Here is an 18,222-nt window from a genome sequence, read left to right as displayed (position 1 = left end):
TTTGTGCAAATCCAGCGTTGAATTGACGTTCGTTTGTGAAGCAGTCCGTTGTAAAATGATGGCATGGTAACAACACTCTACTACAACAACTCTTCCTCTTCTCTAAAGCAGCCCAACATGGCCTCACCCCCTTTGTTGCGTGTTCTCGGGGGCAGGGTTTATGTAAATTTTAGGGATTGTGATGTCACCAACCCGGGAAGAAGCTTGTTGTAGTCCCTACCAGCTGTTTGTTGTAGTCCTTAAACAGCGAATTCTTTAAAAGAAAATATCTCCCCATGCATTGAACTTTGAGCATCATAACTTTGCAGATGTTGTTTATGCTCAAACAGCAACATTACACACTAAAGTTAAAGCGAAATCATAATCAAGGACTCCTTTAAAATCTGAACCCATTCATAACAGAGTAAACAACGATAAAGTGTCTCATTGCGAAACATAACTGCACAGCTCAACAAGCCATGCAATTTCAAGTCTGTAGATAGTACCACTAATAATAAATAAAATAAAGCAAAAGTTGAACATTAACAAATGGCAACTCATCACAAAAACACACAAAAGCCTGGTGGTAAATGGCAATAGTTCTTTTATTTTTTCTCTATATTTTAAAGGTTTATTATTTACAAAGAAACAAAAAAGAAAATCAAAGTAATTTTTTGACAAACACCGTTTGTCTGCATATATGTATAAGAAAGTATACATTTACCTTTCTTTATTCAGGATCAAGTAACTAATTGTTCATGTTTTGTTATTTATTGAATGATTTTTGTCCCCGTTTTTTCTCTTTTTTTCTTTTTTTTTTTTTTTAAACCAAGCGTCGGTATGCATGAACGAGCATAATGGGAAAAAAAATCAGCTGAGATTAAGAGCTTGAGGCCTGTTCTAGAATCTTCCATCATTTGCATCACATCATAGAACACATCAAACAAAATAATTTCACCTGAATCGTAGAGGCTGCAAACCAAACATTTAGTTTTTTCCCTTTATTAAAACATCACTCTTCCCTCTTGTTCTTTTGCATTGTTCATTTCCCATGACATAAACACAAATATATGATAAAAATAAATAAAAAACAAACAAACATACGAAGATATGTGCTGGTTTTCTTAAACGCCTCCTCAGAAAGTGACAGCATTTTTTTTTTTTTTTTTGTGTATTGTTGTATGAGTGTCTCTCCTTCCCATTCTAACAGTATTTAAAGCTGAGAGGAAAAAGCACATTAACACGGGAAGCGTTCCCCTCCAAAGGCAAGTACAGTATCAAAAAGTAGCAGATATCTGTACACTAGTTTCTATACACTATGGCATAGCAGGAGTTAAACACTTTTTGTTGTATTCAACCCCTTTAGTTAACCAACTAATGTACAGTATATGTTTCTGCTTCTAGATTTCTCTCTCTCTCTCTTTAAACAGAAAGTGCAATTCACAATGAAAGTTTGAAATGTTTCGCTTTGGCCAGTTTCATTCCACACAACATCAGTGGCTATAAAGTTTAGTCCCACACACATTTAACCATTCCCAGGATCTGTCGTGATTCCAGTCGATACTGATTAGTTTGTTAAATGCGGATAGATATACTTGGTATTTTCACTAGTTTGTTAATCGCATATGCCAAGCAAAGACCGCTGCGATCCCATTTTTTCTTTTTGATCCGATACTTTTGGCCATTCCCATTGCTTTTTGTTCTCATTGAAAAACATTGAACAAATACGTATACACTTGTTTACATACACGTGTGCGAGCGCGCACACACACACACGAGTCACACTCATGAAAGGAACAGGATGAAACATGGCTATAGTTTAGGCACAAATACTTAAGAATGTCCTTTTCGTGAAAATTCAATGTTTCTGATACACAGAGAACGTCTAGGCAGACAATAAACAAAAAAACATAATCTCACAATACATTTAAATCTCAACATTTTTTAAATAGTTTCTCTTTTTAAGTATTTATGTTAATGCATGCGTTTATGGTCGCTGTATGGGATTTGCACTGGTACGGTACTACTGACACAAGTGGGGTTTTTCTTTTTTTTTTTTTTGACATTGTGCAAGGGGGCTTGGAGACTTTGCACAGGTCAGATGAGTTTTTGCTTTAGTCTACCGAATTTCGGTAGCAGTATTGTAAGAATAAATTAAAATAGTCAAATAAGTCACAGCTGCTAGTTACCTCTAGTTACGCCCAATACGGGCGACTGACATGCCGTTTCAAAGTCTTAAGCCCCAGACTGGATGAATCGACGAACGGGAGAGATAAAAACCTTAATGCAAAGCAGCTTCTGTTTTACTTTCTTTGAATATCTATATTTTGTCCATCTATTCTCTCTGACACTTTGTTGGATTCACATAATTACTCTTGTAAAAAATGCAGAATAGTTTCTGCTTGGATAATTGTGTTGTGTCTGCAGTGCCATCGGTTTACAGATTTTTATGTTGCATAAAGGTTAAAATTAAAGGTTGATGTTTTTGTACATTCAGTGAAATAAATACATAAATAAATGGTATGCTTTCACAGTCTTTAAATATGAAAAATAATGGAAAATGCAGAACATCCAGTTCTATGTAATAGTATGACGTTAGAGTAGTGTGTACATAATACTGATATGAGATGAACACTATTAATATAAAACTATCATAAAAGAAAGCGTCAGACAGCTGGTGGCTTCCTTATGTTACGTCAGCCCAGGAAATGTTCAATTTGATTTCCATTTACGGATTGTAAAATGTAAATGATGATGTAACATTTGCATTAAGCTTTGCTGCTGATAAGCTGATGATGTTGATGATGAATCCCCCCCCCAAACCCCACTCGTATACCTTTACATTTGACCAGCAAGATATTTTGGAATACATATAGTGCTACCTACAGTATAGTGCTACTATTTGCATTAAGGTTTTCTTATCTCTAATGATTGTTTCTGATGTTTGTTGTCACATATTACCATTTGAATATATATTTATATATATGCATATATAGACATTACCCAGGCGGCTGACAGAGATAAGACATTGCCATGTTGAAATGCACCACACATTACTTTTTTTAAATACTATTTCTACAAAACTATGTACAACACACATATAGGTAATCTTTATATCACAGTCTATTGCATAATGGTGATAATCTTTAGTTTTATAAATATTGTAAATGTACAGTCTTTAAGTGACATTTCATAATGTCTGTCTCGTTCTGAAATCAGATATAGAAAATAAAACCATCCGATTTGACCACACACCCTTTGTAAAAATAAACTAAATTAAAATAAAAAAAACAGAAAAAAAAAATAAAATAAATACATTTATTCCCTTTAATGCACAAAGGCTGTCTTGAAACACAACGCAATTACTGCACAACACGAAGTATTGCAGATGTCGAAATTGCACCTTGATTTGGTGCGCCGAGTATTTTCTGATATTATCTTTTTTTTTTTCCAGCCGGTAAAAGTTTGTAGATGTGCTTTTTAAACATGTCAGTATTTCCCAGGTTCGTTTTGCGCAAACATTTTCCACAGTGATGCCAAAAGCTGCTGAGTGCTGGACTTGTTTTATCATCTTCTCGTCGAGAACAAAAATTCAACAAAAACACATTCAAAAACATCATTGCATTCCCGTACCAAAAACGAAAAATCTGAACTGTAATGAAAAACGTCAACAGAAAAGAACATCTTCAGACACGTTAAAGTCACATATGTTAGAGAGGAAGACTTGCGTTTATACTAGAGTTTTTTTTTTTTTTCCCATATGGTCAATGCCAAATATTCTAGTTGGATTCACACATATATATTTGTATAATATACATTCTTAAGTTGAAGGGGAAGTGTGTCTAAAATATAGTACAAGGAAATTCTGTACAGGATAGCTATGAGGTTATTTTTTCTCAGAGGAAGTTGGAGGAAAAAAAATACAAGTCTTTTCCCCATTTTTTGTCTCTCCATAAAAATCAATCTTTTAAAAAAAAATGAATGTGAAAAAAGTAAAATGGGATCATAAATTCGATGCGAACCGCATCTTGTCTTGTTCCGTCTCTGTACTGCTTAAGACTGCCGACTCTCTCCTGGAGCCCGTGGAATCCCTGTGCTGGGCACTAGAAGGCGCCATGCGCACCGGCGGTAACGCGCCCGATGACATCTGCCGGAAAAGGGCGACCCTCTGTGGGACGTTGGTACGGATGCCGCTTTGCAGCACGGAGCCCGGGGCCTGGACGCCTGCCGCGGATCCCATGGGTGGCTGAATGGAAGCGAGTGATTCGCCTGATGTGGGGTGTGCTCGGGCAGCCAATGAGGTCTCGTGGGGCAGTGACGGCTGCGAGGCAGAGAGGTGGCGTAAGTCCTTGCTCAGGCTGCCTGACTGGAGCACCTGTGCGCTCTTGTGGACATCGCTTCTCTGAGGGGACGCCCCTTGCGATTGCTGCGGCTGTTGTTGCGCCGGTTGTTGTGGTATGGAGCCGGGCGAGGACTGCTGGGGTAAGGGTTGCTGTACAAGGGACAGTTGGGAGGCCGTCGGCGATCCGTACTGGAATGTTCGGCTGGCTATAGGGGTCTGCACCGGGGGACTGCAAATGGATGTGGTGAACGAACAAGGGGACATGATCGCCCCCACCGGTTGCTGCAAGGGCGTAGGGGGATTCTGGGAAGAGGTGCTCAAGTTACCGTGAGAAACGCTCGGCGCCGAAAACGTGACGCCCTGTGAGGGCGGCACGCGGCCTAATGGGGTTATAGTGGCGGAGGTGCTGTAGCTTAGTGGGGCGGCCTGCTGCTGTAATTGGTTGTTCCCAAGAATAGCTGTCGCTGTAGTAAACGGTGGCTGAGCAGGAGAGTTAATGATGGAGTTTCCAGACATCGGCGTGGAGTTCATCCCCGTGACCGATTGCTTCCGATCCACCATCATCACCATCTCTCGGTCCTGCCGAATGATCTGCTTCAGCAGCTCGTTCTCCTGAGTGTTGAAGACGCCAGCGTTCAGATCCTTCTGAAATTTCTGGAGCAGGAGTGAGTTCTTCTTCCCTGTTGGGGGGTGAAACCGAAAGATAGTCAATCTTTAGTTTAGGCTGAGCAGTTAACAACTAGACCAAATAGGGTAACAAAGAGTGTTGAACAGTGAGAGGAGAAGCACAAAGGTCTCACAAATGTAGAAAGGGGAGGCTAGTCACTCCTATGTAGAGATTTTGAAGTAAGACTGATGTTGGATTCAACTTCTGAGGTGCTTAACTCATTTGCTTATGCATTGAATCTCAATTCACATTTGTTTTTTACTATTGGTATATAGCAAGTGCACACATTTCTAAAGTCTAAAACATCACAATCTCCAAGCACACCACAAGATACTCAAAAATGTTTTGTTACCCTGCTGAAAAGCAAGCCTCAAATCATTTTTAGAGCTTTTTTCTAAACTGGTTTGAAGGTATTAGCTGGTCTCCTAGTCTGGTCTTGTTTTAGAGGGGTTTTGAGCACTTGTAATCTGGTTATGCTTGAAGACCACAACCAGCTAAACTTAATTGTGGACAAGTTTGGCCTGGCTAGATGATGAGATCGATTAGGTATGTCCAAGCTGTTTGTTTTCCAGCAGGGTATCTAGTACTACTTTAACAGGACAACCACAAAATTTATAGTAATAATAGGACTTTGTAATGAATAAAATAACCTCTATGTTAGCAGCCAATGGTCCTATAAACCTTTTATTTGATATTATTGTGTTCGTGATCTACAGTGGATGACTAGAGTGTCACTTTGAAAATAAAATGAAGAAAACGATCAATTCATTAATTAAAATACTTTTTCAGATTGACAAATATAAAGTTTAGCGCAATGAAAAAGTTAATGTTTTTAAAATTATTTTTAGTCCTCCATAGTCTACAAATGATGCATCAAAATATAATTATGATCATTGATCAGTGCAATTAATAGTTGCCTATTTGTGGGTTACTGTGATATCAATGTCATATTCTATAAAGCTGGAACCAGCAATAAGAAAAATCAACTGATTGATCAGCTAATGTTTGTATAGAATGCTAGAATGTGAGATTCGATATGGCGCAATGGCTATTAGGGTTTCCAAACATGAATTTAATTTTACTCCCGTGTGCCAAATGGATTTAGATCTATTCCATTCTTTTACTAGTCACAATTTTGCTGCTATCATAAATGAGGGATGTATCGATTTTTCCATGAACCTCTTCTATTACTGCCCTTTTGTACACAATAGCTGAGCAGAGCTCTATTGTTACATAAGATGACTGAGTAAGACTCTTATGAGCTGAAGGCATAAAGCAATAGGCTATCAGTCTTTCATCCATAGCCGTAAGAGCGAATCAGGAGGGAGGCATGCTGGGGTTTTTACCATTCAAGGTGAAAGTACAGTTTCATGACCCAGCTGCTGTGGGACATATAAAATTTTACTATCAAGATGTCTGCAGTGTTGGGGCCAAAATGGTTATATACAGTATTTAATCATTAAAGAAGAAGTATTAAACTATGTTGTGTTTAGAAAAAGAAAATTACATTTTAATATGAATTTAAGACATGTTTAGACGGCATATTTTGTTATTGACTGGCTAGTTTATTGCTGGCTTGTTGTTGCTAACAGTTTTGCAGTGAGTCAAATAAGTTTTGTAGATGTGTTGCATCATAAATAATATTCTTCAAACTTTGCAAAAGTCGCATGAACAATGTCAATGCTACTAGCATTTCTTTTTTTGAAAAACCATGCATAATTTGTCACGACTATCTGACAGACATTACTGAAATGTACATCTATTAAGAAATTACACGTCTTTGTGACAGCACTGGTATTTAATAAAGCTTTCAGTACAGAATCTGAATCTACTGAATATGAATATTTTGCAATAAACATTTTGCAAAATATATTGCTTTTATGCTTGTAATAAATAAAAATTTCTAACTTTAATTTTTTAAGTATTTAAAGGGTCAGTGAAATTCTGTCATTAATTACTCACCCTCATGTCGTTCCAAACCCATAAGACTTTCATTCATCTTCGGAAGACAAATGAAGATGTCTTTTATTTAAGACATCTTTGATCCATTAGTTTTCTGAAGCGACTCGATCACTTTATATGATGAACAGATTTAATTTGAGCTTTTATTCAGATATAAACATTGATCCGCAAACATAAACAGAACCTCGACCGAACCTGCTTGATGCGGGAGAACAAACCTCATTGGTTCTTGCGGAAGATCAAATGTGATGCGTAACAAACGAGAAAGAATCTCATTGGTTCTTGCACGTCAAGCAAACATGCTTGAGCTTCTGTTTACCATAATTGATGTGTGATTAAAAAATATCTTCATTTATGTTCCGAAGATGAACAAAAGTCCTACGGGTTTGGAACAACATGAGGTTGAGTAGTTAAAGACAATTTTCATTTTTGGGTGAACTAACCCTTTTAATTTCTACTGCTTAAATCATAGAATTGTAGTACATTCCCTCATTAAACGTTATTACGGTATTTTGTGCTTTTTCAGATTTTGAAGTACTTTTTTTTTTTGCTTTAAATCAAAGTTTGTAATGATGTTTTTCTATAAATGATATTATTTTGGTTTGGTTTGCTTTATGTCTTAAGTCTTTATTGAAGGTTATTTTTGAGGTTTTTTTTTAAACCCATGGAAGAAATGACTGGGAAAAAGACTTCACAAACCAACAAGGCTTAAAAATGGGCACATTTCTTGTATAGACGTACACTACTTAGCCAAAAGTGTGTGGACATAAGCCATCAGCACCAGATGGATGATGGTTTAAATTAAAATAAGAACAATATGATCTGAACATAATGTGATAGCGCAGAACAGTAACTGTCAGGATGAAGGAATTAAAATACTGTCTCCTAATAACTTACTGTAATACGTACATTTTATTTGAGACCGTTCCCATGGGGGGAAGCAATCAATAACCAATAACGAAGAGTTTCAGCACTATGTCATTTGTTATTTGCTGAGGCAGAAAATGAGAGATATCATATGTCACTGGAGAAAGAAAGGGGCTCCTGAGGATGAACAAGTCTGGTCTGGACAGGAACACTTATTCAGGGGGACATGAATAACGTGTACGTAATCGCGGTAAGGACAAAGACCTCCCTGGAGACTTCTCTGAGTTTTTACAGGCCTGTCGTGTCCTTGCATATCCAAATATACACAATTTCCATGTTCACAGTGCGTATCGACTAGTCTGGTAGCGGTAAACATGGCTGGGTGAGTCAGGCCTGTGATGCATTTTGGCAGGGAAAAAAAAAAAAAAAAACTGTGACTAATTGTCCCTGATGTTTGCAACCCACCCTGAAAGAAATGGCCTTTGTGCATTCGTTCTCAGAAGGCAAAGGCCATGATGTGTAATCTACTGGTAGCCACAGTGAAATAAATCCAGATGAATATTGAGGAGACTACAGTCTACTTCTAAATAAACACGCACTGCATGTCTACAGACTTACGTGATGTCTGACAAGAAGTTTGTAGGTATCGTGAATTCTGTGAATGAGGAGTTGATCAAAAACATGTTATTCAGAGGACTCTAAAGGGCCAGTGGAGAAGGGGATCTAGACAAGGTCCTTGCAGATCAAACAGGATGTTTTAGAGATGTTTAAATGTGTTCTGCTGGATATGTTTAAGTCGTACATGTTTTCTGACACCCTTGCAGGAACTTGGAACTTGGTATGCCATGTTTTATTGACCAGGTCTTGCCGTCAACAAAATCTACAGGGATTTCCGCAGAATATTATATAATCGTAGGTTACACTAAACTAAGAATTTGGCATTCAGTGACCCAAAAAGTATTTAGACACTTAAGTCGCATTTGAAAATGTACTCATTGCATTACATAACAAAATATGAAAACCAAGTTACATGACTTGGAAAGAATGCAATCTTGTGAAAGAGTGACTTCATTTTGAATTTTAGGTGTTTTTAAAGTATGGTTATAGCACATGAATGTATTTGCTACAAATGTTTAGAAATGTTTATTTTATTGTATTTATTGTATTCATGGCATAGTGCCACCACATTTATGTAGTGCATAAATTTTCTTTAGTTTTCATATATATTATGTGCATGTGTGTGTATGTATGTATATGATGTATGTATATAATAATGAATGTGAAATTAGATTAATGGATTTCTATATAATCATAAAATGTACATTATTACATTTCTAAAGCTGTGCATGCACGCATGCCTAAATGTGTTATGCTTTAGATGATGTCAATATCTCCAAATAGTATGTTTCGGTGTATATCCAACAACCAAACAAATATGGAAGCTTGTTTTCAACATGAAATAAAAAATATAAAAGGTAATTGCGATGACTTCTCACAACTGACTTTTTTTTCCTCGCAATTGTGAGTTTATATCTCACAATTCTGACTTTTTTTCTCAGAATTGCAAGCTATAAACTCACAATTGTGAGCTATAAAATCAGATTTTTTATTTTTTTATTTAGTGGTGGAAACAAGCTTCCATAAATATTTGTCCCAGATGTTTCTCTTAAAATTCCTTAGAAGTAAAATAACAACAAATTAGGCAATTGTTAACACATAGTAAGAGTAGTGAGCAAAATTCTTACATTTAATAAGAATTTTTAGTTCATGTAATAATTTGATAGCAATAATAATAATAATAATTTTTTAGCACAGTTTGAGACCTTTTTTTTTTTTTTTTTCCGCAATTTCATCTCAGTCTCATAATTGAGATCTCCATGGTAGTTTTTCTTTCCTGTGGGGAGTTTTGGCAAAAATATCATTTGAGAGTGCCACAACATTTGATTGTGAGCAAGAAAAGATCTATAAAAAAGACATTCTGAACATTGCCTTAGCATTGATTTCACAGTAACCCACAGTGTCTTTCAGAACAAAACCTATTATATGGGGCTTGTACGGAGAAACACAAATTCCCAAAGAATGTTCTTAGACATTCAGTAGAACGGAACATTCCATTTCACCTCTAAGCTTGACGGCCTCCGCTGAGACACATTAGCCCTCTGCTGCATTCATCTGGGGCTGAATGGGGATATTGGGCTTCATTCCTCTCTATCTGTGTCACTAAAGATGCCTAATAACCTGGAGTCTGCCTCCCATTCTCTAATTAATGAGTGGAACACAGTGAGCCGTGAACGTGGCAAACCATTGAGCTCAAGCACCTTGCCAGGTGGCTGCCATGACGTTTGGACCATGGATATAAATAGGCCGGGACAAAGTTGCTTATGTTTTAGATTCTGTTGCTAATAATAATAATAATAAAAACTGTTAAATACTTTGATATGACTGTTATCTGAGTTTAGGTAAATGGAGGTTCCTAAAGTCAACCTGGAAATATCCTGGAATTTTAAAGTTAGGCCAGCTCTGAAATATTTATTAGGCTCTTTGTGAGTGCAAAAGGGCAAAAAAAAATTCTTATCCAGTAATCACATATAACTGAAAATCATGGAAATTCACTGGTCTAAAGGTGTGGGAGCCCTGTGTTTGAAAGATCACTACCTAAAATTAGCAATGATGCTACTAATTTGTTATATTTGTTATATTCATCAGTTAATCTGTTTTTCATAATAGTGTAGCCTTTTCATTACCAAGATACTTTTCCCAACAAGTAACTTTTTTTTAAAGTGTTAGTTCACCCAAAAATGAATTAATTACTCACCCTCACGTATTTTTGATAAAATTAAGATATTTCTGATAAAATCTGACGGCTCAGTGAGGCCTCCATCGCCAGCAAGATAATTAACACTTTCAGATGCCCAGAAAGCTACTAAAGACATATTTAAAACAGTTCATGTGACTACAGTGGTTAAACTTTAATGTTATGAAGCGACAAGAATACTTTTTGTGCGCCAAAAAAACAAATAACGACTTTATTCAACAGTGTGGGCGATTTCAAAACACTGCTTCATGAAGCTTCGAAGCTTTACAAATCTTTTGTTTTGAATCAGTGGTTCGGAGCGTGTATCAAACTACCAAAGTCACGTGATTTTGGGGCGTGACTTTGGCAGTTTGATACACGCTCCGAACCACTGATTCAAAACAAAAGATTCATAAAGCTTCAAAGCTTCATGAAGCAGTGTTTTGAAATCGCCCATCACTAGATATTGTTGAATAAAGTGGTTATTTTGTTTTTTGGCGCACAAAAAGTATTCCCGTCCCTTCATAACATTAAGGTTGAACCACTGTAGTCACATGAAATTTGTTTTAAAAATGTCTTTAGTGGCTTTCTGGGCATTGAAAGTGTTAATTGTCTTGCTGTCAATGGAGGCCTCACTTAGCCATCGGATTTCATCAAAAATATCTTAATTTGTGTTCCGAAGATGAACGAAGGTCTTACGGGTGTGGAACAACATGAGGGTGAGTAATTAATGACAGAATTCTCATTTTTGGGTGAACTAACCCTTTAAGTTCATTTTTAAAAGTTTTAAAATCACGTTTGTATGTTGCTAATTCAAACCGTCCTTTCTTTCTATTTCCTACTTTAAGTAGTGTAGTGAAAGTCCAAAACATTCTGGTGAATCAGTTTGTTTAAAAAAAAAAAGGTTACCTTTTTGTGATGAAATGTTCATTTAAATCTTTTTTTTTTTGATCAGTCTATCAGTTTTTTTCTATATACATATACATAATTTTTTATGTTTAAGATTAATAGTCACCTGCTTTTTGTTGTCCAATTCTGTGTCTGATTATATAGACTCATTATATAATCTGCTAAATTGAATAATGTATTAACATACTGCCCCTTAGCTGCTTTTTATAACTAAATATTTAAAGTGGCTTGAGTATACATTAACTATTTTAAATTTGCTTAGCATGCTACAATTTTAAGGTATATTTCCCACCACTTTTAAACGTACAGACAAATAATAATTAACAACAGAAAGAAGCATTTTTGTGTTTGGCAACATCATCATAACAAGCAGCAGCGTTGTTATCATCATTATGATTATTTTCTTGCAGTAAAAACCTTAAGTGAAGCACATTTTTTGGAATTTCTTGAATTGATCAAATAGTATGCATGCATTGATTATTATAAAGACAGATCAATGCCCAGACATGACAGGGAAAATACTATAAAAAGTACTTGCCTTGACTTTAACAGTAGCATGCAACTTTGTTTTTACTTACAATGGCTTTTTATTCGTTTGATTAAACCTTCGTTTTGAGGTCCACTGGTGCACTGAACGCATGCTGGCTGCCTTAAGCCTGTGGATCATTTCAGATGTGAGGGGGGAAAATCTGGATCGTCATGAGGAATTTACCTGCTGCCTACTGGTCGGCCAGGACACTCTTGAAAACGAGATGAGCTCATCTCAAGAGGGGCTCCTGGTCAAATAATTTTTAAATAAAGATAGATACATCAATTGTACAACATGTCATTCTGGTTAATGCATGGTAACTTTTGTTTTCTTTTTTTGGCAAATTCTTTTGCTTAGGACGAGACAAGCATTTGCAGTCCAAAAAACAGTACATGGAGCACCAATCATGTCACGGTCCGTATTTTTCCCTTGTATGAGACAAGACCCCTTGTTTTTAGTTGTTTTAGTCTAATGTCAAATCAAAAGTGCTGGCAACTTGCAGTGGCAATCTAGTACAAGCCCGTTCTCCACATGAAAGGACAAATGCACGTCTTGGTTTTGTTTACACCGCTCATCTCGCGTTGTGACTGACGTTAAAAGGGTGAAAACGTTGATGCCACAAACAGAGATGGGTGTAGATATAATCCTAGTTTGGAATTCGGACAGTGTAATGCATACTGTCGAATTGGGGGTTCGTTTCATTTATTTTAATTCGATTTGATTGGCCTGATCACATCGATCCTTATCTGTTATTGATTAGTTGTGACGTGCATGTCACAATGGTGTGGGCATATTGATCCAAACCAATCCAATCCAACTTTTAGTGCAAGGCAAGTCAATAGCATCATGCCAGAATTTAGCAAATAAACACAAAAATAAAACAACTGAACTAAAGAAAAACCTATATCTAAAATTAACTTTTTTATAAGGGCTGGATGCAGGCAAGCAGGTACTAAAATTTATCGATCCCAATGACTGTTTAATGGAACTTAAAAAGGGATATTCTGTTTACATTTATAGTGTTTTGTTTCATGCACTCAAGTTGTGAAATTATGCAGGGCTTCATGCTATATTAGTATACGTCATAACCATTTCATATGCTTAAAAGAGAAACATTTACTTTGAGTTTTCAGGTCACATCTTAAATTATCTTCTGGTTTTATCTTATGAACTGCGAAATCAAAAGATGCAAAAAGAAAGAAATAAGACATTTTTATACTGACGTATTCAATATTCATATCAGCCCCTTATTAAAAGAAGTGTTTTAATATATACAGTATCTCACAGAAGTGAGTACACCCCTCACATTTTTGTAAATATTTTATTATATCTTTTCATGTGACAACACTGAAGAAATTACACTTTGCTACAATGTAAAGTAGTGAGTGTACAGCTTGTATAACAGTGTAAATTTGCTGTCCCCTCAAAATAACTCAACACACAACCATTAATGTCTAAACCGGTGGCCACAAAAGTGAGTACACCTCTATGTAAAAATGTCCAAATTGGGCCCAATTAGCCATTTTCTCTCCCCGGTGTCATGTGACTCGTTAGTGTTACAAGGTCTCAGGTGTGAATGGGGAGCAGGTGTGTTAAATTTGGTGTTATCGCTCTCACTCTCTCATACTGGTCACTGGAAGTTCAACATGGTACCTCATGGCAAAGAACGCTCTGAGGATCTGAAAAAAAGAATTGTTGCTCTACATAAAGATGGCGTAGGCTATAAGAAGATTGCCAAGACCCTGAAACTGAGCTGCAGCACAGTGGCCAAGACCATACAGCGGTTTAACAGGACAAGTTCCACTCAGAACAGGCCTTGCAATGGTCGACCAAAGAAGTTGAGTGCATGTGCTCAGCATCATATCCAGAGATTGTGTTTGGGAAATATATGTATGAGTGCTGCCAGCATTGCTGCAGAGGTTGAAGGGGTGGGGGGGTCAGCCTGTCAGTGCTCAGACCATACGCCGCACACTGCATCAAATTGGTCTGCGTGGCTGTCGTCCCAGAAGAAAGCCTCTTCTAAAGATGATGCACAAGAAAGCCCGCAAACAGTTAGCTGAAGACAAGCAGACTAAGGACATGGATTGCTGGAACCATGTCCTGTGGTCTGATGAGACCAAGATAGACTTATTTGGTTCAGATGGTATCAAGCATGTGTGGCGGCAACCAGGTGAGGAGTACAAAGACAAGTGTGTCTTGCCTACAGTCAAGCATGGTGGTGGGAGTGTCATGGTCTGGGGCTGCATGAGTGCTGCCGGCACTGGGGAGCTACAGTTCATTGAGGGAACCATGAATGCCAACATGTACTGTGACATACTGAAGCCTTCGGAGACTGGACCGCAGGGCAGTATTCCAACATGATAACGACCCCAAACACACCTCCAAGACGACCACTGCCTTGCTAAAGAAGCTGAGGGTAAAGGTGATGGACTAAACCCTATTGAGCATCTGTGGGGCATCCTCAAACGGAAGGTGGAGGAGCGCAAGGTCTCTAACATCCACCAGCTCCGTGATGTCGTCATGGAGGAGTGGAAGAGGACTCCAGTGGCAACCTGTGAAGCTCTGGTGAACTCCATGCCCAAGAGGGTTAAGGCAGTGCTGGAAAATAATGGTGGCCACACAAAATATTGACACTTTGGGCCCAATTTGGACATTTTCACTTAGGGGTGTACTCACTTTTGTGGCCAGCGGTTTAGACATTAATGGCTGTGTGTTGAGTTATTTTGAGGGGACAGCAAATTTACTCTTTTTATACAAGCTGTACACTCACTGCTTTACATAGTAGCAAAGTGTCATTTCTTCAGTGTTGTCAAGTGTTGCTGGCATGAAAAGATATAATAAAATATTTACAAAAATGTGAGGGGTGTACTCACTTCTGTGAGATACTGTATTTTTGGAGTTATGCTTGAATGTGACCACTGAATTTAAGATGTATTTGTGCTTCACTTCAAATCTGGTCTGTCACAAACTAGTTAAACATTGTTGTTGAGTAAAAGGTTCATGGAGATGTTGGGTGAAAAGTAACAAGGCTCATGCTCAAGACCCTATTTAAAACCGTAGTGACAGAGAATTCAATTATATAGTACAAAAAAGGTTATATACCAAACCCATTGAATGGTGCAGAACATCAAACCGATGTTCTACGAATGTTCAGAATGTATTAGCTCACATTTGAATTCACACAATTCAAATTGATGATGGACGGTGGCCTGTATCTCAGCAATGAGACAAAGACTAAAATATGCAGCATTACAGAACCTGACATGTCTGTTTTAAGACAGCTTGAATAAAATCCTTTTTTTTTTTCCCATTGTTCCTTTGAAACTGGTTGAAAGAGAAATCCTTCTTTTCAGTGTTTCTATGAAGTAAGTGTGAGTGATAATGGATTTGTGTTTAGTGGGGAAATGTTAAAGTACATCAAGCCAACCGGTATTAAAAAAGTACATTACGTATAATCTGAGACTATTGTAGTGTAGTACAAATATAATGCTATTTAAGGACGTTTTCATGGAGAAGAACATTCAGTGAAGTAGTAAATGTGTTGTAGTGAAAAATGAGGTGGGTGTAAGGTGTTGCTGACTTTTTTTTAATTTTTTTAAATGTGATATTTTAGATGTTAATGTTGTCATTTAATGAATGTTGATGTGATTCATGCAGTTTTTGCACAAATTAACTTCCAAAAAATAACACATTTGGAAAATAAACATTCGCTGCTTTGGAACAATATGTTTTGTGAAAAGAAAAGTTGGGTAACACTTTGCAATAGTTCAATTCATTAACATTAGTTAATGCATTGGGTATCATGAACAACATTATTTTATTATGTGATATTTTAATGTTAAAGGATTAGTTCACTTCAGATTTAAAATTTCCTGATAATTTACTCACTCCCATGTCATCCAAGATGTCTTTCTTTCTTTAGTCGAAAAGAAATTATGGTTTTTGAGGAAAACATTCCAGGATTTTTCTCCATATAGTGGACTTCAACAGTTACCAACGGGTTGAAGGTCCAAACTGCAGTTTCAATGCAGCTTCAAAGGGCTCTACAGGATCTCAGCCGAGTGTCTTATCTAGCGAAATGAATGGTCATTTTCTAAAAATAATAAAAATGTATATACTTTTTAACCACAAATGCTCATCTTGCACTGCTCTGCGACACGCCACGCATTACGTAATCACATTGAAAAGGTCACGGGTGACGTAGGCGGAAGTACCGAGGTTGGGCGAAAAACTCCATCTCGTTTTCGTCTCCAACTTCAAAATTGTCCAACATCGTTGTTTTACCTTTTTTTGTAAAGGCCGTAAAGGTCTTTACACGTTCACTTTGTAAACACTTGTACAGTACTTCTGTGACCTTTCCAATGTGATTACATAATGCGTGGCGCATCGCAGAGCAGTGCAAGATGAGCATTTGTGGTTAAAAAGTATATAAATTTTTATTATTATTTTTTTTAGAACATGACCGATCGTTTCGCTAGCTAAGACCCTTATTCCTCGGCTGGGATGGTGTAGAGTCTTTGGAAGCTGCACTGAAACTGCCATTTGTACCTTCAACCCGTTGGTAACTGTTGAAGTCCACTATATGGAGAAAAATCCTGGAATGTTTTCCTCAAAAACCATAATTTCTTTTCGACTGAAGAAAGAAAGGCCTAAACATCTTGGATGACATAGGGGTGAGTAAATTATCAGGAAATTTGAGTTCTGAAGTGAACTAATCCTTTAATTCATAAATATACAATTGTTAATTTGTTAATTCATGTTTATTCAAATTACATTAATCTTAATTTATGCAACTTTATTGGTATGTAGAAATTAACATTAACCAGGATTAATAAATGGTGAAAAAGTGCTGTTCAATCTTAGTTCATGATGCCTGATGCATAAATTATAAAGTATATGAAGTTACCATAAATTGAATTAAATATTATTATTATTACATATTTCTGTGCTTTGAGGGGAAAAAAATAAGTAAATAAATAGAATAAAGTAAGCACTTTAAATGAGCAGGGACTACACTAACATGTGAAGAACTGGTCCTAATTGATAGATAATTATTTAAGCCCTTGCCCTTTAGTGCACCAGCTCAAAACCCCTCTAGGGGGCGCTCTGCTGCTACTAGGGTCAAGGGAGGGGGCGGGGTGGTGCTCATACCCAGGTGTGCGGGGTGGGGGAGTGGAACGGAGGCTCATGCTGGTGAGGGTTTGCCTCCGTCCACCCTCCATGCGTCCATTTGGGGATGACATTGAACCAAAACCAACAGGGCGACCGGCCCCGGGCAGGACAGCTACATGCACTGTCGCTTACCGACAGACCACTCAGTTAAGGCTAGCAAATTACATTTAGTTGCTATTAGTTTTAACGGTTCATAATGACTATAATCCATACGAGACATTTGGAAAAAGAAAAAAAAGAGAAAATAAGGGCAGCATATATACACGTCATGCAACACAATGGTAGATGATTGAGGTGCGATGAAGGACAAACGCGCAACAAACACACACAAGGTTCAGGCAATAGACTAGAAGAGAAGGCGAGGGTTGGATTTCTGGTCTTACCGATGCGGTCCAAGCGGTCGATTGCCACTGTTTCGAAAGCGCGCCGCATCATGGGATATTCCTCCAAGACTTCGTTGAAATGGTCCACAGACAGCGAGAAAAGTCGGCAGTAGGTGTCAGCGCGGACGCTAGCTGTACGACGACCCTTCGTCAACAGGCAGATCTCTGTGGGAAATAGATGAATTAAACATATTACATATTTTATATAATGGAGGTCACTAGTTGGACAAGGAGGTAGGCTGAGAAATCTTCAGGGCTACTTGGATTAGCAGGAGAGCTAACCTTGAATAAAAGAAAAGGTTAGCATATAAACATGGCATGGGTGTGAGAATTCACATGATGAATCCAGTTTAATATGTGGTGGGCGGTGCTTTTTTACACTTTAGATATTCTATAATATAAAAAAAGATCACCTTTACTTGATGGTATCTGCAACACTTGTGTTTCATGTGTAGGTCATATGGTGAATGATTTTAGCATTTAGCTGTGTGCTGAAGCTCCGATGCAAGTCATGTGATAAGGAATTAAGACTGTTTATTGACAGTTATTGACTTTCTAATGATGTATCATGGCGCTCTGATATGAAGTATATTTTTTAGCAGTTTTTTAGAAGTGTAA

General features: G+C 37.4%; 1 protein-coding gene across 2 annotated transcripts in view; it reads right to left on the bottom strand.

Annotated features, from left to right (window-relative positions):
• Positions 1-566: 566 nt before the first annotated feature.
• Positions 567-18,222, bottom strand: part of LOC127525326 (potassium/sodium hyperpolarization-activated cyclic nucleotide-gated channel 1-like) — a 111,847-nt gene continuing 94,191 nt past the window's right edge. Inside the window, exons 7-9 of one of the 2 annotated variants that reach the window (XM_051917819.1) lie at positions 17,605-17,769; positions 12,233-12,296; positions 4,674-5,001 (exon numbers count right to left, since the gene is read on the bottom strand). In XM_051917819.1, the coding sequence (XP_051773779.1) occupies positions 4,815-5,001; positions 12,233-12,296; positions 17,605-17,769 (416 nt within the window). In that variant the 3' untranslated portion in view covers positions 4,674-4,814. Of the gene's footprint in view, positions 5,002-12,232; positions 12,297-17,604; positions 17,770-18,222 lie in introns of both variants that reach the window. The other variant, XM_051917818.1, reaches the window with a different exon arrangement.

Source organism: Ctenopharyngodon idella, chromosome 13 (genome assembly GCF_019924925.1).
Source record: "Ctenopharyngodon idella isolate HZGC_01 chromosome 13, HZGC01, whole genome shotgun sequence".
Lineage (NCBI taxonomy): Eukaryota > Metazoa > Chordata > Actinopteri > Cypriniformes > Xenocyprididae > Ctenopharyngodon > Ctenopharyngodon idella.
This window is presented reverse-complemented; position numbering and strand designations above follow the sequence as displayed.